Raw genomic sequence first — 24,845 nt, forward strand, 5'->3', positions numbered from 1 at the left:
CTTAACCTGACAAACAGCATGGCTTTGTTTAACTGACCTTAAATGTGCTCAGAACATATACATTAGCTTGTAGTTGGACATTACCTCCCGAGTCAAAGCCTGTTTTATCATCAAGTGTTGAATATCCCTTGTAATTTATTGACTACTGTAGTAAAGGTGAAAAACAGAAAGGCTGTATGGGTATAGACAGTGGTCAGTCTATCCAGTTTTGACCCCCATGATCACATTGCTCATTGACTGGAAGCCATGGCTTGCTGCCACTGTCCAGCATCATGAGAATATGATTGCATAGCACAAACCTGGGAACAGATCCAAATTCCAAATCTGCAGTACAGTTTCTACTGAATGAGTATTGCTTTTTCCACTATTTGAAGTTGAGAAATCAGAAGTCAAAATATCTTAAGTTAGGAACTGTCTGTAAAAGAATTTCACAGGGACTTGGTAACTTAAAAAGGCTCACATCATTTTGTGGATATTTTTTTGCCATAAAGAGAACATGAATGTAATGGACTTAAATATTATAAATTTTTTATGCAAAAATGGACATGGGGTAACATCATCTCAATGTATAACATACAACTATGGGAACTCAGAGGGGTCAAAACTGATATTCTACCTCACTGCCTTTTGAGAGGTATCGTATCTATGATATGTATTTTAAAATCTAAGGGTGAGTATATTAAACCTTTGGTTTGGGCTAAACAGTGACATCAAATAAAATTTACAATAGATTTTTGGGAAAGTTTTTAAAAGCAATTTCCTGGATTTATTTTATTTTATTTTGTTATTTTTTGAGAGAGAGAAAGAGAGAACCCCAAGTGGGCTGCACACCCAACACAAAGCCTAATGTGGGTCTTGATCTTATCTCCATGAGATCATGATCTGAACCCAAATCAAGAGTTAGGCACTTAACCGACTGAGCCACCAGGTGCCCCAGAATTTATGTTTTTAAAAACTTTATTGAGGTATAATTGACACACATAAAGCTGTATATATTTAATATATACAACTTAAGAGTTCATGGGTTTATTTTTATATTAATAATGACAGGACACATTTATTACCCTCTCATTGTGTTAAAGAAACTAGGAACTTTGTATTAATCATTCTTTTTCATTGAAGTGTAATTGACACACTGTGTTAATTATCCTTATATAATATTCACACCTCACCTGGAAGGAAGGTATAAATATCAAAGGTGAGAGAGATTTGGGGACTTGCTCATGTAGATGAAAGAAGTAGAAATTGGGAACTCCTGATCTTGGGTTTCTTCCTGTTTCATTCAGCTGGGTCACAGTGCTCTCTATATTTTAGCTATCAATTTTATTCTATTTTCTAGTGTTCCTGTTTTCTTCTTTTATTTCCTCACATCCAAGCTACTCTATTTTAAAATGTGAATCAGAGTATGCACACTAATCCATATAAGAAGACCATTGTATACTTTAATTATGCCACACACAGTCTGTCACTTTTGTTTATCACCTTCGTAGGAGTATTCAACACACACCACCAAAATATTGTCTATGAATATCCAAGGTGGTTATTTCAGGCAGTTGAATTCACTTTTTATCCATAAAGAGCGTAGCGACTTTTTTCCTCTTTTGAGACTTTACAATCTGAAATTTTAATGCACGTAGTTTCAATAGGATTGGAAGGAAAATTGCCTTTAAATGCTTTTAATGGGAAAATTAGCTACTGAAATATTGACATATTGTAAAAATGTTACCCAGCCTTTGCAGACATCGAGAGCAGCACTGTCCAGTATGGCTTTCTGCTCGGACGGAAATGTTCTCTATCTGCATTGTCCAACATCTGGCTATCGTGAGTGAGCAACTGATCCTAATGTTAATATGGCTAGTAGCTACTGTGTTGGTTAGCAGGTCAAACTGAAATGACTTCACACGTCCCTCCACCTCCTAGGGCTGACCTTCTCATCCTGTTCAGGCAACACAAAGAACGGGAGCTAGTCTTTTTAAGATTGTGTGTGAATCTTGCAACAGTGCTCTTCCTTTTTCTCATCACTGTAAAGATGGCACCATTACCATGTTTGCAAAAGTAAGGACCAGTTTTACTTGTAGGAGATTAACCCCAGGTACCCTCCGTCTTCCATTACAGTAGTTTTCTACCTGCAAGTTGGAGAATTGCTCCCTGAAGGCACTTTAAGGCACATCAGCTGCCAGGCATGAAGCTTGCTGTGTGTTGTGGATCTGAAGATCTAGGTAGTGGGTGGATTTGATTTTCCTGGACCTGCCTGAGGCCAAAATTGTTTCCACTTCATTATTCTGAGAAATGGAAACGTTCCATGAGGCAGTCTAGAGTTCTGAAACATAAATGCTAGTAGATATAAGAAAATTTTCAAAGTCCTTATCTACCAAATTCTTTGTTTTCTGCAGCAACTGTGTTCCCTTATGCTTAAATCAGTTCACTATAAAGATATCACAAATCTAAGCATGACATTTTCTAGCGTTATGCATTCCTACTGGGATAAGCTTTTTTTCCTTCAGAGAAGTAAAACCGAATGCTGTAGTCACAAGGTTTCACCAAGACAAAAGTGTACAGGAGGCAGATCTTGGACAACTGCTTATCCTTTTCTTCATCCTCCCCATTCCCCATCGCTCTCTATCCTTTATTCTGTTTTACTTTTTTGTCCAACCCACTGGAGCCTGGTGATCTTTGACCATTCCTAAATCATGGTCAGTTTCTACGAAAAGTGCTGAAGTTCAGATGAGGGTGATCAAAACCAATATTTTTTTTTTAGAGTACTTGGATTTTAAGCAAAATGTTCTATGTGTTTAAGAAATTGAGCATTTTGTTGTATGCTGACTATATTTAAAACAGTTTGATGGAATCAAGGATTTATTTTCTAGCTCCTGAAGTCTCACCCTAGTTTTGTGTACCTATTGTTATTATGTGTACAGTTAACCCTGGTTAAGGGTCATCCTAAGCTTTCTATATCAAAGAAGACATCTAAATCATGAATTATCAAATAGGAAAGCTGCGTGTTAGTGAATATTGGCATAATGACTTATTCAATTAGACATGAGATCATCCACACAGTACTTAAAAGACACGTTCAAGCAAACTGTTTACAAAAGAGCTTTTTTAAAAAACACTGTTTCTCCTTCTCTGATCTCTCAATTCCTCATGGATAGTGAACGGACTTTTGGTCAGGGACACCATTTAGAAAGAATTCTTCATAAAATAGCATGCTTGTCTTAGGGGTAACAGAATTATGTAATACCATCATTTATCCCGCCACCCATTGTGGAGGAATAGGCATCAGGTTTATCTTCTTAATTGAAACAACCAAAGTAAAGGGACAAAATACATAAAATAATTGGTCTTAAGACACTAGATACCAGGAGACACAGGACAGTGATCTCCGAAAGCTGAGAGACAAAGTGAACTCTACAGTGGCCTCAGCTTGTTGCCTGTAGAATATTTCCAGGCAATGGTTACAGAGAGGAGAGGCCCAGACAGAGTCTGGTGGATTCTCTGAGTCGAGCAGGTAGAGCTGGGGTTTGAGACCAAAGCAGTTAGAATACACAGGGGAGAGTACCAAGGCGAAAAATGTTGCACGGGGGGAACCTCGGACATCTGTGGAGGATTCTTTTGGAGTATTCAGCAGAATGTCAATTAGCACATATGTATGAAGAAATTATCAGAGACCAAGAATAAACATTCAAAAATATTGGAGGGAAGAAGTTTTGGCATTTTCATGGAGTGTGGGAAAATGTCTATGCCTACCAGCAAGACAAAGAAAACTTACAATTCACAGGGCACTGGATAGACCACTCAGGAAAGTCTTGCCTCAGTAGTGGAGAATAATCAGTGCTAGGCTAAGGACTACTCCAGATTCACCTAAAAATCATGAAAGCAAGACCTGAATGGATCAAGTTATTTCTAAGTAACTTAGCTGCATCCCAGAATAAATAAGAAATTTTATAGGAATACAAAAATATCCAGTAACTAAAAAAGTAAAATTAATTTCACACAATATCTGGCATCCAATCAATGATTAACAGGTATGTGAAGAAGCATAGAACACAACCCATAATGAGGAAAGTGATCAATAATAATCTAATATTATTATAATCTAACAAATGTTAGAATGAGCAGCTAAGGACCTTAAAATACTTAATATAATTGTATTCCATATGTTCAAAAGGTCAAGTAGTGTCATGGAAGAAATACAAAGGATGAAAATTGAAGTTCTTGAGCAAAAAGTTTTAGTGCCTAACATAAAAAATACTCAAAATAAAACAGCATGTTAAATATGGCTGAACAAGAGACTAGTGAACCTAGAGACGTAGAAATGTACGGCATTCAAAATAAAATACACAGAGAAAAATTGAAAATGAAAAGAGCATCTGTGAGATGCAAGACTATTCCTACTGGCCCAATATACATGTAATTGGAGTCCCTGAAGAAAGAGGGGCAAACAAATTAGAAGAAATAATGACCAAAGTTGTCCAAGTTGATGAAGATGATAAAATGTAGATCCATGGTGCTCATATTCATGGACTGGAAGACTCAATATTCAGGGGTCATGTTTATCCAAGTTGCTTTACAGATGTAACACATCCCAAATAAATTCCAGAGAGGCTCTCTTGGCGATATTGGCAAACTGATTCTAAAGTTTATACAGAAAGACAAAAGACCTGGAAAAGCCAACACAATACTAAATAAGAACAAAGTCAGAAACTGACACTGTCCAACTTTAACTTTACATTAAAGCCATGGTAATCGAGACAGCCTGCTATTGGTGGAAGAATACACGGAATAATGGAATAAAAGAGCACAGAAATAGGCCCACACAAATATATTCAACTAACTTTGAAAAGGAGCAAAGGCAATTCAATGGAAACAATGTAGTCTTCAAACATTTCAACTTCCACAGAAATGGGCTCAATAGGGATTATAAATCTACATGTCAGAAGCAAAAATATAAAACTAGGGGAAATTTTTGGAGAAAATGTAGATCTTGAGTTTGGTGAAAAGCCTATAGATACCATATCAAAAACAAGATCCATGAAAGATCCACAGATGGGAAGAAGATATTTGTAAAACATGTATTTGATTAATGAATTATATTTAAAATATACAAAGCTCTTACACTCAACACTAAGAAAAAAATACAATTAGAAAATGGCAAAAGACCTGAACAGGTGTCTCCCCAAAGAAGATATACAGATGGCAAGTAAGCATACGTAAAGATGTTCAAGATCTTTTGTCATTAGAGAATTGCAAATAAGCACAACAATACAATACAACTACACTCTTATTAGAATGCCTAAAATCCAGAAAACATAATAAAATTGCTGGCAAGGAGGTGGAGCAACAGGAATTCTCATTCTCACTGGTAGGAATGCAAAATGGCACAGTCACTTTGAATGACTGGCAATTTTCTCAAAGGTTAAGCATCATCTTAACCATAGGATCCAGCAATCACACTCTTAGAAATGTATCCGAATGAGCTGAAAACTTTTGTCCACACAAGATACTGCATGTTAATGTTGATAGTAGCTTTATTAATAATTGCCTCAAACTGGAAGCAACCAAGAAGTGATTCAACAGTAAAAGGATTGACAAAAGTGGCATATGCATACAATGGAACATTACTCAGCAATAGAAAGAAAGGAGCTAATAAGCCATGAAAATCATGGGTTGAATCTTAAATGTGTATTGCTAAGTGAAAGAAGCCAGACTGAAAAGGCTACGTAATGTATGATTCCAGTTATATGGCATTCTTGGAAAGGCAAAACTATTGGTACTTATGGAATTGGAGGAAGAGTAGGAGAGGGTTAAGTAGATGAAGCATAGGAGACCTTTGTTAAGGGCAAGAAACCATTTTGTATTGTCTTATTTATGATTATGGACGCATGACCCTATGCATTTGTCAGAAGAGAACCTTACTGTGTGCAAATTAAAAAAAATATGTAAAGAGTGTAGGATTACCTGGATGGAATGCAAAATGTGACAAAACAATTATCTGTATTAGAAATGTATGAAAAACCCCATTTAAGGGGAGGAGTAAAAAAGATTCTGAACTAAGTTAAGTTTGGAAGTGAGTAGAGTCTGCAAGACTAAAGGAATAGTACCTAATCACTATAGTTTAGTTGATAAAGGTGTTTTACATGGGAGTAGAGGTTAAATATTGTGCTAATACTCCAAAGCCAATTGAAATTGAACAGTTAAGTAAATGAGGATGGATGGGAGTCAAATTTCTCATTGTTGGAATGGTAGTTTACAGATAGGAAAGAGAAGGATGCTGGAGTAATCCACATGATAACAGACTGAGATTGGAGACATCACTGTGAAATCATATTTAGCTTAATATAGATACAAATAAATAATGACACGGAGATATTTATAGATATCTGGATATACGCAGGTTAGTATATACATTTATTTTCTTGCTCTTTCGGCAGAGAGGACCTAGAAGTAAGGATACCAGTAGCAACAAGCATACTCAGGACCCAGAGCTTGGTTTCTAATAACCTTTAGTAAAAGGAACCAATGCTCTTTAAAGAAATAGCTGATTCTAGGACAGTGGCAAGAAATACAGAAAATGAGCTTAGAGAGTCCTTAGAGAAAATGATGCCAGAAACTAAGGAAGTGCTGAAATGTGTGCACTCACACACACGCACACACACACACAAACAATGGACGTATGTTAAAAAAAAATCCCACATGATTCAATCAAAAAGGCTACTTATAGAAGCTTTTTCATCCAAAGATGGAACAATTTGAGCAACAAAGTAGAGTAGTATTAGAGACCAATATATAACATAAGTATCCATAAGCCATATGATTGATTAAATAAATAAATTGGGAGAATAGATGAATCTTTCATGCAGAACAATTCCAAACGGTTTATAGAGATATTCTGCTCTCAAGTCGGTGGAGTATAATTCCCCACCCCTAAGTGTGTGTTGCACATAATGCCTTCCTTCCAAAGAGGAAAGAAGAAAAGGATGAAAAAAAAGAGTAATCTGACACTTTCTCCTCCGAGTGATCAAGGTCAACATCATCAATGATAAGTCACGTTAATGGTACATACTCTTGTATAATCTGATCAGAATGGCACTTTACCTCTGTAGTCCTCTCCTCAGAAACTTCATTTCTAGTTTAATCATGAAAAAAACAACAGACAAACCCATTAGAGGGCCGTTATAAAAAATAGCTAACCAATATTTTCAAAACTGTTAAAAAAATAATAAGGTAAGTCTGAGTACCTGTTACAGCCAAAAGGATCCTAAGGAGGCATAGATATTAAATATAGTGTGATATTCTGGAAGGGACCCAAGAACAAAGAAAGAACATTAGGTAAAAATGAAAAATATCTTAATAAGATAGGGATTTTTAGTTAACGATAATATGCCAATATTGGTTCATGAATTATAATGAATGAACCAAACTAATGTAAGATGCTAAAAATAAGGGAAACTGGGTATGGAGGGTAAATGGGTACTTTCTGTACTATCTTTGTAATTTTTCTGTAAGTCTAAAACTATTTTTATATTAAAATTTATTAAAATATTTCATAACTATTAACTATTTAAAATATCTTAAAATATTTATTTTAAAAAGGGAACATTTCAAGTCATGAAAGAACCAACACTCACTGTATAATACATAATATTTTAATCAGACTATCTAAAAATCTTAAATACTTTCTATTAAAAACTAAATTATATGTAATCAAATATTGTTGAATCATGCAAACTATAATATATATGTGCATGTAATAGATGCTATGATAATAAATGTATGCATATTACACATATTTATACACACACGATATGTAATATATAAATAATGTATGTCATTATATAATTCAGGTAGGCAAGAGTTACACATTTTCTTTAATATTAAGGAAAAAAAATAGGGAAGTTGCAGTACCACATAAAAAATGTGCATGTTTTTCCTTATTACTATTTTTTCCGAAGAGAACAGCCAGTGTTGCCTATAATTTTTATCTGTATTTGCCAATTAAACCTTTATTATGGAAGGGTTGTGTCAGGTGAGATGTTAATAGAAAGAGTGCTCTGCTAGAGCTTTCCCTGTTTGCAAAGTTGCAAAACTCAATATGTGTCTTATTATCAAAGTCATCACTTACACGATTTATAACATACTGATTAAAAGAGAAAATAAAACAGTAGCACTTAGGGCAATAAAAAGTCGCTTAGGAAAAGTGTGTTTATGTTTCAGAATGTTAAATCCCTTTACTGAAAATGCAATACAAAATAAAAGTAAATACCATTAATAAAATATTAACTCAATAAAGGTTCAGTCCCAACAATGACAACGGTGAATATTTTTGTATATTTACTGGTTATAGCATAGAAAACATTGTTTATATTCAATATAAATATTTTTGGGAAGGGGCTTTTCGCAAAAATTTTATTGTCTCATAAGTAGCTGATCTGAGATGAATTTCAGTGAGTGGGGGTGGTGATTCCTCAGTTCCCCACACCAGCAGGCAATTCTCAGGACACCAGCAGGGTGTCCAAAAATGCAACTCAGTTCTGACACCATCAACCTGGAGATCACATCAGATTATCAGGTTAAGGGCTCAGTTACAAGACTGCCCTCCCTCTCCTAGTTTTCCTGTACTTCTGACCAACCGGCTATATGTAAATCAGAGGTCCCTGCAACCCCTTCCCCCCTCCTTGGGTTTGATTATTTTGCTAGAGTGGTTCACACAACTCAGATAAAATTTTTTTTTAAATTTTTTTAATGTTTATTTATTTTTGAGAGAGAGAAAGAAAGTGTGAGCGAAGTAAGGGTAGAGAGAGACACAGAATCTGAAGCAGGCTCCAGGCTCTGAGCTGTCAGCACAGAGCCCGACGTAGGGCTCGAACTCATGAACTGTGAGATCATGACCTGAGCCGAAGTCGGACACTTAACTGACTGAGCCACCCAGGCGCCCCATAACTCAGAGAAATATTTTACTTATTAGATTGTGGGTTTACTATAAAAAGATATTACTCCAGAACACCAGACTTAAGAGGTCATAGAGTAAGGTATGGGGGAAAGGGTGAGAAGCTTCCATGCCCTCTCCAGTCATACCATTGTCCTTGAATCTCAACATGTTCACCAACCTGGAAGCTCTCTGAACCCAGTTACATGGGTATGATTAATTGTATCATTGGCTGCTGGCAATAGAACTCCGTCTCTAGCCTCCCTGTCCACCTCAGAAATGGGGAGGCAGGGAGGGACTGAAAGTTCCAAGGCTGAGGCAACCAGTCCCAGCCCTTAAGTTACCTAAGGGTTTTCCAAAGGTCACCTTATTAACATAACAAAGACACCTTTATCACCCTTTATCAGAGGAAATTCCAAGGGTTTGGGGAGCTGTGAGCCAAGAACAGCAGAAGAAAACCAAATATAATAAGAAATCTATTTTGGTCATTTGGATAACCAAATATATATATTTGTTATAAACCACAGTATTGTCCCTGAAGTATATTTTAGTTAAAAAAAATCTATTTTGAATAGTGACATCAGCAAAATTAAAGAATAAGAAGCCCACCTTGAAATTCCAGAAACCAGTTAGGAGATTCAGGCCCCAGGTAAAACAGTTGTTACTTGAATAAAGTAAACAAAGGAGAGCATCTTGATCTCTTTCTAGTCTTTTGATGTGACTTTGTTCCACTCTGGCCTGAAGGTCTTTTTCCAATCTAATTGACAGTCTAGGAGCCTCCTGGTACACTGTGGTGGGACGTACAGTTCTCTGGCAAGTTGTACCAACAGGAAATTGAAAGCTTTATTTTACAAATTCTAACACTTTGATTTGATTTATAATGCTTTCTCAGGCAGGGCCTGGCCCATAATATGCATATGGCAAACCCTAAGCACCAGCAGTTGTGTTTATCTTAATAGGTGAAAAATAGAACCACAAATGCATCCACGGGGAGAAGTGATTCGTGGCATCTGAATCAGCAGTACAGTAATGTGCAAAATTAGGGCTCTCTGCTTTCCTGATTTTCCCCATTCAGACTCTTTTTTTCTTTTTTTCCCCTGACACTAAGCACCATCTGGTGGGGATGTAGAAAAGAAACACAGGTGAGTGGGTCTTGGTGACCAACCCTTGCCTGCTACTAATGGGTCATGTCCCTTTGGTAAGTGGAATTCCTGTGCTCATTGAATTTCTCATCTGTGCCAAGTGAGGACAAGAACAATGATGGTCGTGTAACTCCTAGGGGCTTTCACTTTATGGCATTGTCTTGGCCATGAGGTTGATACTTTACTTATCCTTGGTGCACAGATGAGGAAACAGAAGCAGAGGTGATACATAGCTTGCCCAAGAGCATGTGCTGGTCGGTGGTATAGCTGGGGCCGACATTGAACCTGGGCTGCCAGACTCCAGCATTGCCTGCTCAAACCACTCCTCTGTATGGTCAGAATGCAGATATGTAAGGCCAGTATGTAAATGATGACTCAGTCAGTGCTAGGTACTTAGTAGGAGGTTGTCACAAATTCTATCACAATGGCTGTTTAGTCATTATTCCCTTGTATTGTTAAAAAAAAAAATCAAAGACCAAAGTAATGGAGTTACTTAATTAGAACCATAATGAAAGCTGAATTCATGTCTAGGCCCCTCTCTTTGCAAAGTCTACCTTCTCTCCCTTGCTTCACATTATCCAGGCCATGTCTCCCCTGTGTGGTCATCATACGGGGACAGATGTTGCGGAGGCTTGAAATGCTCTGAGCTTCTCTCCAGTGCCAGTCTCCACCTCATTCTATAGCCATAGCCCCTGATATGGAAAAATCCATCATAATGGCTGCTATGATAATTTATACTTAGTCTGAAAGAAATTATTGGCACAAAGGGCTCAAGTATTTTTCATTTATATGTACTGATCCTTTTAAAATGTATTCTCTAATTTGTTTTTTGGGAACAACTAAATATAAAGTTTTAATAGGAAGACACCGTCTCTCTTCTGGAGAGCCCAAGAACCTGTTCCTCAGTGTGGGGTCACTGAAAGTAATGATTTTAGAGCTTTGCAGAGCAGAATGCCACCCCCAGCCTTCTCTCCTATGCACTGTGACAACTGTGGACATACTACTTGCAATTTCCCTGAGGTTTAGTCTCTTTGTTATCTAGACATAATGATATTTCCCTCAATGATTGCTATAATTATTTAATTAGGTAACAAATGGCATATAGTATGTGTTCAATAAAATTTAATCCCCTTCAGTAATTACCTAACAGAAATTGTCAATTTATATCTGCTTTTGCTTAATATATTATATTGGAAAATAACAAAATCAGGGATGTAGGCCTAGGAATACAAGTAAACACTCAAGCAATGACCTTTCTTTTCCCTGCTGTTTTTTCCTAAGGCTTTGGGTTTTAGCCACCACTGACTGGTCAAGGAGGAGGTGTGCTGTGATGTGAGAAGCAGTAAGTCCCAGGCTGAGAGCATTAAAATTGGAGTCAGAAAAACAAAGTGCAGTGTTCAGTGCTTTACTTAACTAACTCTACGACCTGTTCAAATTATTTAAATTCTCTGTTCTTGTGTTTTCATCTGTAAAATAGGAAAAGTAAAAATATCTGTTCTGCTTTGTTTGTAGGCAAAGCTAAACTTGTTTGTTTAGCTCTTACAGCTAGACAGGAGGATGCTTCGGTCATTTTTCTCCTTCTTTCACTCTTTCCATAGCAAGGGTGCTGCTGCCATAGGCTTATTTTTTCTAATGTGTAATCACCCAGAGATGCTTGGCAACTCTTAGATTCCTATTCTTATAAAATAGATTATAAGATTATAATCTTATAAGGATAGATTCCTATTCTTATAAAATCCAGCACATTATCAGTTAAATATCTTCACATTTCTTTTAAAGAGATTATTTATCCTCTCTGACACCGTGTGATGTACTTATCATTGTGTGATATTAACTCCACTAGTTAAATATTTTAATATTCTACTCAAGAAATGGCAGTATTCATGGATCAGCCATTAGAAGAGTAATTTTTCTGTGGCTGATGGTCTTCTGAATTCAAGTTTATTCCTCCCTCCTTTAGAGCATTTGAATTACATCTTTACATTGTTTAGGCTTGGTGTGTGTGTGTGTGTGTGTGTGTGTGCGTGTGCGTGTGTGTGTGCATGTGCGTGTGTGTAGGGGGGGTTCCCGTCTTTAGTATCCCAGCATTTTTCACTTCAGGCCTTTGGGGAATTGTTATTAAAGAATTTGTAGGATGCAGCTGTCTATTCACAGCACGATGCGTTCATCAAAATAAATCCATCCAAAGCGCTCAGTTTGTGGATTTGTCCTCCTGATGCACTAAAATAAGAAATGTTAATTTCTCGCAGACTATTACCAGATGATTCTAAATATCTGCCAAACAGGAATGTCTGTTTCCTTGTGAGGAATTTCCATAATAAAATCCTGGCACCATAGCTGAGGAGGATAGTTTTATATAAACAGAGAAAAACAGCAGCAAGTATTTTCCCCGAGCACAGTTTTAGCTACAATTTACCAATACTGCTTAGTTATTTCTGTCTTCTTTTATGCTTTTGTTTTGAAACATAATGCAGTTTTACCTGGATGCCCTCCCGGATATTTACGAATGTGCTAGGTGTGTTGACTGGCTCCGATAAAGGCAAGACCTCCAGAAAATCCGGAGGCTTCGCCGACTCGCCCCTTCCCCCACCCACACTTCCAGAGGGGAGAAAGGGTTAAGGACTGTTGGAGAAGAGCGGGGCGGGGAGGGAGCCCCGAGGAGGCCTCGGAGCAGCAGGCCTCGTCTGCAGGTGCAGCTTCCATCAGCGGCTCGGCGCGCGGTGGGTTCTGAGCGCCGCTGTGAATTTGGAGGAGGGACCGCGGCCACAGTCGGGGACCGCCGCGGCGAGGAGTGGGCGTGGCCTGGTCGGTGTGGATGCTTGTTCGGAAAGATGCTGGGTGCTTTTCAGTGAGGAGCCAGGGCTGTGTGGGGGGAGCGTGTATGTGCCTGTGTGGGGAGCGTGTGTGTCTGTGTGTGTGTGTGTGTGTGTATGAGACAGAGAGAGAGAGAGAGAGAGTGAGAGAGAGAAAGGAGGGAGAGCCACTGAGAGACCCAGAGGTGCTGAAGACCCAGACGGCGCGGAGAGCCACTCACGATCTTTTGGGGGAGCCCAGTAAATGTGAACATGGGGTCTGTCGCCGGAGCTGTCCTCAAGACGCTACTTCTGTTATCTACTCAAAATTGGAACAGGGTTATAGCTGGGAATTCCTGTAAGTATACAGCAAATGATTTAAAACTTGCAGTGGTGGTGGGGGGGGGGGGGCTGTCTGCGAAACTTTAATTCTGTTGTTTTTATGATTATTTTTTGTAACTGGAATTGCTGCAAAGCATATTGCTATAAATGAAGCCTCACTTAAAAATCCTGCGAATGTGACTTGCTTTACACATGTCTTTCTTCCTGGTCTGGTCAAAATATGCAAAGTGTCATTTCTTTTTTTTTTGTCCAGGAGCAGACTCTTATCCTCTCATCTTTGAATATTCATTGAATAAAGCTCAAGTTCTAGTAAAACATTAAATTAGCATCTTAACCAGGGAATCGCCTGCGAATGTCTTCATTTCTTCCTTTTTAAGGATTACTGAATTCTATTGGAATTATGTCTAACAGGAAAACAACTGGCAGACTTCACATTATGCTGCATTAGCTTAGGTTTCTGAAGTTTGCATTGGCAGACTGCATCTTTAAAATGATGCCAGGCTGATAACTGAAATGCACTGCAGAATTCAGGAGCAAAATTGGTGGAGGTGAACCTCAGTATTAAGAATTGTGCCCTCACTCCGTATAGAATGAGATTTGAGTACTCTTGAAAGAGGGGGCTTGATTCCTACAGTTTGCTTAAAGGAAAAACATTCAGGTGCTTTGTCAGAAGTATTAATTCTTAAAAGTATTATTTTTAACTTTATACATTTGTGATTGAATATTCTAAGTTATTTGATTCAGGGAAGATCAATTAAGACTTTATTTCTTGTTTAAGTATCATCTGAAATAATTTGGCCGAAGTCCCTTCATCCACTTTTTATTGGAGATAGAAAAAGTTTTAAAAGTTATATTTGGCCTAAATCTCTAAATGGGAGAATTTCTATATCCTCCATGAATGATAAGTAAGCTCTGCAAATTCAACTTTTTACCTCTTTCTCTGATTTAAAAAGAAAACCTCAGTTGCTTTTCCAGAAAGGGCTATGAGGCCTGTTCAGGAATTTATGCTGCTGCTGTATAACCAGGGTTACGTTTAGGGGATACGAACAAGCCAGTAATCAGGCATTTGCTATGGCACATCCCTTGAGGACACTGAAGCACTTTGATGTGGGGAAAACATAATAAATGGCCCACCTGGCACAGGCCAAATGTCCCTTTACACTGTGTGGCTACTGTGATGTCAGGTTTCCATGCAGTATTAGCTCATTTAATGGTATGGTGTATCTATCACTCTGCAAGAGAACATCCCTCAGATGGCTGTCCTGTGTTTCAGATTCAGTTTTAATTTGGTTGTATAAGAATTCCATGAGACCAGAAAATTTTCATGTTTTCACTTAGTCACAGTCTTTGAATGCTGTCATGGTAACATTTGACAAGCGTTGTAGTAGACAAACGGTAACACGACAGACACGCAGACCCCTGCACACAAAGTTTTGCAGAGAAGGCAGAAGTAATTCATCGTCCAACTACAGAAGTTCAACAAAAAAGGAAGGCACTAGAGGTCACTCTTACAATGTGAAGCACATCACTTGAAGCATCCTTCCCTTCAGAAAAGCAGAGCTGGAAGTCTGGCCTAGACACAGTCCTGTCTTTCCAAGACACTGCCTGCGTTTGGGTTTATAATGTGTGAGTGCGATTGATACTTGTTTTATTGATGGTTGTTTATGTTTCTTTTCTTGAAATCCAGTAAAAGGCACATCGACATGAAATAGCTTTCTTTTTGTAACGCATCTTTTAGTGTGTTTACTGAATACATCTCAGAGGAGCTGCTGAGACTTGAGGAGAGCAGGAAATTCAGGGGTGCTTAGCTTTGGCTGAGCCTCCGGCTGACACTTAAAATTCCAACTCCGGTTCTGTATTTTCTCAGCTTTCGTTTGTTCACGAAGTGGTTTAATGCTCTTCTAAGTATTTGAAAAACTTAAAGAACCTATAGAATTTTAAATTATTAGGAATTCTTTAAATATTAAAGTTGGAGTTCTTGCTTACCATATGTATTGAGTTGACAGTCCTTAAAGTGTCAAAAATGCAGTAAGTGCCCTCATATAATTAACATTGCATCTAGTAATTTCTTGTTAATGTCACCTAGGTGGTATGATTTGCAGCAATATATATAAGAGAAAAATTCATTGCCTAATTTTTATTTTATTCTTTAATAGTTAGGTTTTTTTGTGTGTTTGTTTTTGGGTGTTTTGGGGTTTTGTTTTTCTTTTTGGGTTTTTTTTTTTTGGTAGGGAAGCAAGGTCTACTTACTACATAGGAGCTTCGTATCTTTTGTCTTGTTTAGAAGAACAAGTGTATATGTTTCCCAGCAAGGTTGGGGTTCAGTGTATGGACAAGTGACCATCAACCAGCATAAACATTTTGAAAGTGTTAAAATAACTCCAGTAATTCTTCTGGACAAGACTTTGTGTTAAAACATGAATCAATCTCGGATACCAATATTAAAGGCAGGGAGAACTGAATATAAATAAAGAAAATTAAAGGTCGGTCTCCCAGGTGAATACAAAGACCTTCTCCCTTTATTTACAGCTGATTCACCAGGAGCAAATCTGTTATTCACTGAGTCAGCCCAAAACTATCCCGGGCTGCCAATGTGTAAGTTTTCATGGGACAGCACTCTGTAAACCAGGCACAGCTCAGGGATTAGATGCCCTTTAATTTGAATGTTAGATGGTCTAGTTAATCAACAGGGTGACTTTACATCAGAAGGGTTCTGTGCAGACACACACAAATATACATGTATGTATGTCTATGTGTATGCGCATGTGTATATATGTGTATAAATCTGTAAAAAACCACCGGCCCCATGTGTTCACACATATTTGGTGGCTCCGCTTACTCCTCTCACCTGTCTAAAGATGAAGTAGGTTGAATGGACCACATTCTTTGCCTACTAGCGCCCTACTTGGCACTTCAAAAGCAGTGAATCAGCCCCAGGTCTTTCCTCTATGTTCTGGTCAAAACAGATTTGTGACTGTATTGAGGTGTTCCTTTCTTGAAAGTTTAGAGACGGATCCTGGTGGAAGGGCTTGCTGTTTCATACGTTGCACAGGCTGTTGGTTTCTTCACTTGCTACTAAGAGACATGCACTGAGAAGGAAGACCTCTATTTTTATAATTGTTCTTATGGACTCATAGTTTCTTGCTGAACCCTAAGATGTTTTGGGGGGAGAGGCTGACTCACCACAAAAGAAGGAATGGGTGTATATACTAAGGCAAGTAAGAGTCCTGTTGTTATTTTTACTCTTGCAGATCATGTGATGAAGGCTTTCTGACCTCCTCCCCAGCCTTACTTTGAAAATATTTAATGCTCACCAAGTAGCTTATGAATGACTTAATTAGAAGTTAAGTTCTTTCTTTTATCTAATTGAAAAAAAAGGCTTATCTGATACCTACCCTAAGGGAAGCCTGGGAAGGATATGTTGAAATCAGCAATAGGTGAAGGTAATTCCTTGAGCAGATGATCACTTTTGTGGGCTTTGGGATGCTGTGTGAATGCAACTGGACAGATTCCCAAATTGTTCAAACTCCACCTTGTGATTCTTTCTCAAAGTTTCCTTCTTTTTCCTCCTTCTCCCAAGAATTTCTTTCCATGGCAAAAAAATAACTAGACCGTAACAGTGAAGTACTAATAAAATATAATTACATGACACAATGCATAAATTGCTGAGCTTTGGACATAGAAGTAAGCATGTGCTTCGGCTTCCTTTTCTAGCAATGATACTAGTTTGTTTTCACCAGCTTGGTACATTCTCCCTACTTCTGATTGTAGGCATCCCCAGTAATTTCTAATAAGGGCAGCCTCCACCTCCGGGGATAACGCAGCTCACAGCTAACATGGGATCAAAAGTAGGACTTCCACATGAAACATAGTGCTTACTCTAAGTGATAAACATCATTGTCTCCTGAACTTAATTGCAGAATTTGTATCAGATACAAACAGTTCCTTTAGGGGACCCAATCTCGGTATCAAGATGGAATTAATTTACCTCTTCAGTGAAAACAAATTAATAGAATTGCATAATATCAATTGTCAGATAACATAATAATATTTAGCTCAGAGGTTGGCAAGATATGGCCCAGTGGCCAAATACGGCCCGGCCCGCTGCCTTGTTTCGTAGAGCCTGTGAGCTAAGGGTGGTTTTTATATTTTTAAATGTTTGGAAAAAATTAAAAGCAGAGTTCTTTGTGGTCCAAAAAAGTTACATGAAATTTCAATTTCAGTCATCCATTCCTCTCATTACTAGACCCGTATGGCAAAAATTTGTACTCAATTATTGTTACATTTTGCATTTTATCAATAAAATGTTCTCAAAATTGATGTCCCTCTCTTTCTATAAAGACCTACATGATATTCTTTACTCTCTGGCCTTTTATAGATAAAGTTCATTGACACTTAATTTAAGTAACATACAAAATAATGGTGAGACATGGGTCGTATATACATTATAGTTCTATGATAAAATTCAGTCTTAATTATTTAGCACAGAAATATGTACTTGTGGAATCATGGTACTGAAAGTAATGCTAGTATTACCAGGAACTATTAAAGAGGAGACCTGCAGATTAGTATCTTCCTCGTGTGTTTCTTCTTCAAGACTTTCTCATTCAGAAATCTGTTATTTCTGAATAACATACAGGTACGAATTACTTGCAACTCTTTGTAAAGCTTCAGCATCTTAGATATTTTAAATGAACACTCTGTTGTTATTTTATACTTTCATGAGTGTAAATTATCCCATTCCATACTAATCAGAAACTTGCACTTGGAATCACTGATTGTATGAGGGAGATGATGTTACTGGAAGAGTGTTCTTGTCCCTATGACTTTTACAGTAGCAGCTTCTTACAAATTTTGAAATTGGCAAACTTGCTAGAATAAATTAAAAAATAGATTTTCATTTAAGCACTCCCCACTGAGAATTCATAATAATTAAGCAGGTGCCTTTCACCTACTCATGCCAACATAATTAATTTTTATGTAAATGTCTTGTCCATTTGGAGTTGTATTTACTTTTCGTTTCCAAGAACTGCTCATTGGCCTCATTTTATTTACATTACCCTGTTTAATATTTTTTTTTCAGTTAAAAATTTGATGGAGCCTAACATTTTACAAATTCTTTTCACTCTAATTCCAGTGACATTTTTTTCCAAAGTAAGTAGCCATATGTTAAAATACTTTATTTTTCGTAATTTTGTTTTTAATGGCTCAGCTTTAATGAAGAGTCCTGTCTTACCACCCAAAGACCAGTTTCCAAATCAAAGACAACCAAGGACAGTCTCACAGAGCTCACTCCAATGTGACTCACTCTGGGTGTCAGCAAGAACTTCGGTGGAGCGCATGACTGCTGTGAACTGATGATGAGGGACAGTGACACTATCATTACATGGCTTTGAATTTTTTCATATTAGAGTATCAGTCTTGCTCCATAATTATCCATTTTTCTGCATTTGATCCCGTATTTAGAATTTGAGTTACTTTTACCTCAGATAAATCAATATTAGGGCCTTAATATTATCAACTAATGAATTCCACGTCTTTGGGTTGCCAGCTAGTCAGTTTACCTAAGTCCTCCATTCTCCTTTTAAAATCTCCACCTTTCCTCCTTGGTGATTAAAAGTTCACAGACCGACCCAGCCCCTGAAAACAGTAGGAGGAGTTATGAAAGCTTATCCAACATTGTTATATACATCCCAGATATGTATAATTAGGTTGGTAGTGAATATCTCTGGTGAAATATTAAATAATGCAGGCTTTGATCTAATTTTTTTCAGTGGGCTGGTATTTCAATTCTTGCCTAGCTTATTTTTTAAAAATTTTTATTGATTCAGAAATTTTGGCCTCCATTACTTATTTAGTGTTTATCTAGAATTAGTGCTGTTTTTCAAGACGAGTATGATAGGGAAGAGGAGACCTCTGGCAGAATATTTGCATAGAATAGGAGATGTTTCAAGAATTCGCTGCATTCATGAGGTGAAATGAGCTGTGTTGGTGGTGGTGGTGATGGTGGAGTGAATTCTCAGAGAATATGTGGATAATTGTTTGAAGGGCGCTTTCAATTATGGACTTTTAGAAATACTCTTTAACAAACCAAGCTTTAAAAACAGGTCTTGAATTGTAGGATAAAATGCTAAGGTCACTTAAAAGAAAAGATCTAAGAAAGAGAAATAAATGCCCTGAACTAAGTGAGGACAAAAATTAGGGAGCTTTAGGAGACCCTATGATTATCACTGAAAGTCCTTCTAAAAGAATGAACTCATTGAAAAGCCTCACTTAACTAGATATACTTAAATGAAATAACTTAGTCTGGAGATGTATGTTGTAATTTGAAGGCTTTGAGGGTTTTTTCTTAAAAACAGACTTAAAAATTTCTTGAGAAATAATAGTTTAACCATAACTCTAAATGACAGTAAATTGCATTTCTAAATAACAGAAGTATCATTGACCATTGGATTATCTTCTTGACTGCTTTTTTAGGGGGAAACTGATGTCTGAGGTTGCAACATTTACATTTTTTCCATGGGCTCTAAGGCTAGCTATCCACCTGTGTGCCTCAAATAGGTACACATGTAGGTGTGTATGCATATATGTATTTTTTTACTTGACTTCTCCAACCACCTTTCCTTGTTTTTTTAAACTGTGAATTTCAACCTTCCCCAATGCTGACTGCTCCAGAGTCCATTTGGTACAGACCAAATCTGATATGGTCCTGCACAAGTAAAGATATTTTTGTTTCCTAATTGATTTCTGGAGGGTAAAGTTTTTGTCCAAATGTCTTTTGCTGAAGTATTCACATACATGGTACCTGAAACTACAGTGTTATGGAAACGTAAAGAATGTACATGTAAAAAAAAAAAAAAGAATGTACATATAAAGTCCATTTCAACTTCTCATTATTCCTTCAGTTCTCTTGAGGAAAATTGGTATATGAAGAGGAAGTGTATGTGTTTGCTTTGGTTTTGTTTTTTTCCCCTCCCCATGGATTTTTGTCATGGTTCATGGAAAAGTGGTACGCTGGTAATAAAATCAGAGACATAGCATAACAGGAGGTAAAATTGGGTCTGTTTATATTACAGTTAATGAGTCATTCCATTGTAATAATTGGGAAAGTGAGTGAAGCTTGAAAACATTTGACATTTTAAGTAGTTTAAAATTAGTAACTATAAAAGTTTTTAATGCCATAAGTATTTAATAGAGCAGTGATGAAATTTACCTCTAAGGTTTTTAAATCACAAAGGAAAAAAATGGTATGATACGTATCAGTTGGCTATAGCTCTAATTACTTTTTTTATTAAGTACTTCTCATTACTTGGCAGTGCTCTAGAATAAGATATTATGTGCTTCTAAATCATAAAAGGCATATTTGTTTCTGTGACCATTCTTTCCCCACTGGCAATTATGGTACTTACAACTGAGGTCATAGGTTGGTATTAGTTTAGAAACAGCATGCAAATATATAAATTCACCTGCCTTCCTAAATTGCATTTATCGTATAGTTTCAAAGCAAACTGTAACTTTTAATTTTATTACTTAATTTCCTCTGCAGTTATAACCTATATATGGAGATTTTTTAAAATGCCCTTTAAATAAGGGCACTGATAAACTCTTTTTGGAATTGGTTGCAAACCTTAGAGTTGGTAGATACCTGGATGATATTGAATAGATGTCTCAACTGAAGGACCCACACCTGAGAGCACCACAGTTTCCTGTCAACATGACCTTTGCTCTGTCAGACTCCAGAGAGAGATTTTTGGGAAAATTTGAGAAAGTGAAATTTCTCTCTGGGCTAATAATTGTGCCCTAAGGTGTGTGTGTGTGTGTGTGTGTGTGTGTGTGTGTGTGTGTGCGCGTGTGTGTGTGTGTGTGTGTGTACTTAGATCTTCAGGACATCTTTAGTTTTCAAAGATATTGTTATGTGTTTGTCTTTTAAAATATATTGATCAGCAGATAGCCAAACAGAAAGAAGGAGCTAAATTGAAAATGGCCTGTAAGGGAAATGAGTTGCTGAGATGAAATTGTCAGTGCGTGTGTGTGTGTGTGTGTGCGCACGCACATGCATGTGAGTGTGCACGCATGTGTGTTCACGTGCTTATCTTGGAAGATACTCTTGGTGGGAATTGGGGAATGGTTCATATTGGTGGAGAAATGGAAAACATTGCCCCTGAGTGGCACATTTTCAACTAAGTAATGTTGGAGTATAGAATAGGATTCTTTCTTTGTTGCTACCATACCAGAATAATCTCTGGTATAGTTTTAAAACCGTATGTGGGATTAAAAATTAGCAAGAGGTCTTTCTGGATGTAACTTCACCTCATCCCAAACAGAGGGGCAATGTTGCTCTTTGGTGATCCCACAGTGCTTTATTTTCTAGGATATGACATGGAGAACTCACAGACTCGAACACTTAACTTCTAGCTGGTCCCACGTTGCTAGTCTTTCTGAACATGACAACGAAGGCAGAAAATGGCTGGAGAGATTTTGGCTTAAATGCCAGTAGATAAATTGAAGCAGAATGTAACTCTCGAAGACAGTGCAGTAAAGTGACACTGGTGCCAAGAGAAGGGCATTATAAACAAAGTTTAACATTGTTCACATCATTCACTTTTATCTCTCGCTTTTGGCTGATTTTAAACAAAAAGAATCCATCTCTAAGGCGGGAAGCTCTGTGAAAGCTTAGTGATCCTCTTAATTAAGGATTTATAATACATATTTACATTTGCCATATTTTGGATGTTTAGGCCTTAATTAAAAGAACACTGCTGAAATAAAAACAATTCTATCTTAAGTGGTGGCGAGGGAATTCTGTGCGAGGTTATAAAGCTGCTCAGATAGGCTCTTTTGTTCCACTGTGTATATGATTTCTGTGCTTATTTGAAGTGTTGTGCTTTAACATGGAGTCTGTATTATAATGCTGTTAAGAAAACGTCAGGCACCTGTGAAATGTCATAACACAATCTTTTAAGGATCATAAGATGTGTAGCCTTTCCTTAAACAAACAAAAGAGAGGATGATTTGGGAAAGGAAGTAGGCTACATTTAAGAAAGCAAAGAGCAAACAATGAAGGTAACATTTGGTTTCTTAAACTCATAGCATCCTATAGGACCTAATCACAAAACAGAACGTGGTGAAATAAAGTATCTCATAGTCAAATATCTATTAGAGAAATGGAAAAAGTGGGCTAATAAAATATGAGGTAGAATTTTAGGTACTAAGAATAAAATGATGATCATCATAATTTGCTATGCTTGACATGTAAAACTGAGCTATTTAGTGGTGTGGCCTTGTAAATGACCACATTCATTTCTTGAAAGCCTTGCTGTGTGCTTGCCTATGGAATGGTTGCTCTACGCGCACGTGCGTGCGTGCCTGCGTGCGTGTGTGTGTGTGTGTGTGTGTGTGTGTAGTTGCAACATGAAACAGATTAGCATGAAAAGAATGTATGTAGTATTAGTAATCAGTGAAACATTCTCCAGAGAAGATGCTGGCAGTTCTCTGATTTTCTGAATTAGCACAATTGAGCCTTGATCATTTTCCTTTTTCCTTCTCCTGGATTTGAGGATGATCTGGCTGTGGCATCTGTCATCTTACAGATTGCCAGGGTTGATTTGGCTGGTAGGACCAGCGCAGCAGCTGTCTCCTTCTTCCCTCATGACTTTCTGGGACTTCAGTTCCTTCCGTTCCACATCACGCATGATTTTTAAATACTACACATATTATTGTATTTTTAAGGAAGCCTGCCGTAATACATTGATATCTTTAATCAATTTTAAGGTTTTATCGAAAAAGAAAGTAACTCCTGCCTTGTGGCACTATCTCATTGCTAGGTGTTTCCAACAGTAAGTTCAGCCTTATTAGCACAGCAAATATCTTTGTCCTCTGTATTCATCGATTGTTCCGTGTTCCTCTGTCTCAGCTGCTGTGTCTCTACCACAGGGCTGCCCCTCCCCATGTCCTCTGGCCTTTATGACCTGGCCTTTACATCTGCTGTTCCCTTTGCCTGATGGCCATCAATCACTTCTCTCTAAATCCTCCTGAAAAACGTCTACCTAAAGCAAACCCGACTTCCTTCCTCAGTGGAGTCTTCCCTGATCAAACCATCTCAACTGTCACCATCTTGGCAGATGCCCCGTAGCACCTTGCGTGCTCACCATTCCTGCCCTGATCACAGACTCTCAAAGTGTGTTTTTAGAGAATATGTCTTCTTTACAAAATGGTGAAATCTTTGAAAGGCGAAGGTATTATTTTAATCATTTCTGTGTCTGCAACACCTGGCACGGTGCCTGGAGAAAAGAGGATATTCGGTAAATGTGAAAAGAATACACCAAAAGGTGACTTATCTGGATTTTTTTCACTTGAAACGCCAAAAAGAGAGGAGATGAACAGAATCAGGGTAAGCTGGAGCAATGTGTGTTTTTTAAAGATAAGATGTATTTTGGGGCCTCTGGTGGCTCAGTCGGTTAGGCATCTGACTTCGGCTCAGGTCATGATCTCACGATTAGTAGGTTTGAGCCCCATTTCAGGTTCAGAGCAGAGCCTGGAGCCTGCTTCGGATTCTGTATCTCCCTCTCACTCTACCCCTCCCCTGCTCGTGCTCTGTCTCTCTCACTCAAAAATAAATAAACATTAAAAAAATTTCTTTAAAAAGATTACTTAACATTTTTATTTAGGAGACCATGTATTTTTCCTTTAAAAAAAAACCTTTTTTTGCCTTTGTATTTATCTCTGGTATATTTCATTTAGATAGGCTGAGTACTTGATTCTCGTGTGTCATAATCCACTAGAATGAATATCATCACAGCCAGCCAGTTCTTACTGGCTCTCGCTATCTCTATCTTCCCCTCCCCACCCCCTTTCATATTATAATTTGATAGGCCACTGTCTCACATCATGTTTGGACTAAGGACTCAGTGGACAGGCAAACACAAAACACATCATGAGTATAAAGTTCGAAGCGCGCCTGTCGCTGTCCGGGTCGTCCTTGCGCCGCCCCATCTCTGCAGCACCTGCCAGTGATCTCCTCCAGTTTGGAAGTTGTACTACAAAGTTGTTTTTGCATTCCAGAAAGAAATCTTCAACTTCTTCATCTATCTTGGACTTCAGTTTCTTTATGTTGGCTTGTATTTTACATTTTCCCATTTGAAGACTTTTTTCCTTTACGGAGGGTAGAAGAAAAGTAAAATTAGTTCTCTTTTTTTAATATGAAATTTATTGTCAATGTTTATAGCAGCACTTTTAACAATAGCCAAATTGTGGAAAGAGCCTAAATGTCCATCACCTGATGAATGGATAAATAAATTGTGGTTTATATACACAATGGAATACTATGTGGCAGTGAGAAAGAATGAAATATGGCCTTTTGTAGCAACGTGGATGGAACTGGAGAGTGTTATGCTAAGTGAAATAAGTCATGCAGAGAAAGACAGATACCATATGGTTTCACTCTCATGTGGATCCTGAGAAACTTAACAGAAACCCATGGGGGAGGGGAAGGGAAAAAAAAAAGAGGTTAGAGTGGAAGAGAGCCAAAGCATAAGAGACTCTTAAAAACTGAGAACAAACTGAGGGTTGATGGGGGGGTGGGAGGAAGGGGAGGGTGGGTGATGGGTATTGAGGAAGGCACCTGTTGGGATGAGCACTGGGTGT

At 37.7% G+C, this 24,845-nt stretch overlaps 1 protein-coding gene across 1 annotated transcript in view; it reads left to right on the forward strand.

Annotated features, from left to right (window-relative positions):
- The first annotated feature begins 12,665 nt into the window (after positions 1 to 12,665).
- Positions 12,666 to 24,845, forward strand: part of CNTNAP4 (contactin associated protein family member 4) — a 253,985-nt gene continuing 241,805 nt past the window's right edge. The window contains exon 1 of the mRNA XM_043599720.1: positions 12,666 to 13,218. Within this exon, the coding sequence (XP_043455655.1) occupies positions 13,134 to 13,218 (85 nt within the window). The 5' untranslated portion in view covers positions 12,666 to 13,133. The remainder of the gene's footprint in view (positions 13,219 to 24,845) is intronic.

This window comes from Prionailurus bengalensis, chromosome E2, assembly GCF_016509475.1.
Source record: "Prionailurus bengalensis isolate Pbe53 chromosome E2, Fcat_Pben_1.1_paternal_pri, whole genome shotgun sequence".
In the NCBI taxonomy this organism is placed as follows: domain Eukaryota; kingdom Metazoa; phylum Chordata; class Mammalia; order Carnivora; family Felidae; genus Prionailurus; species Prionailurus bengalensis.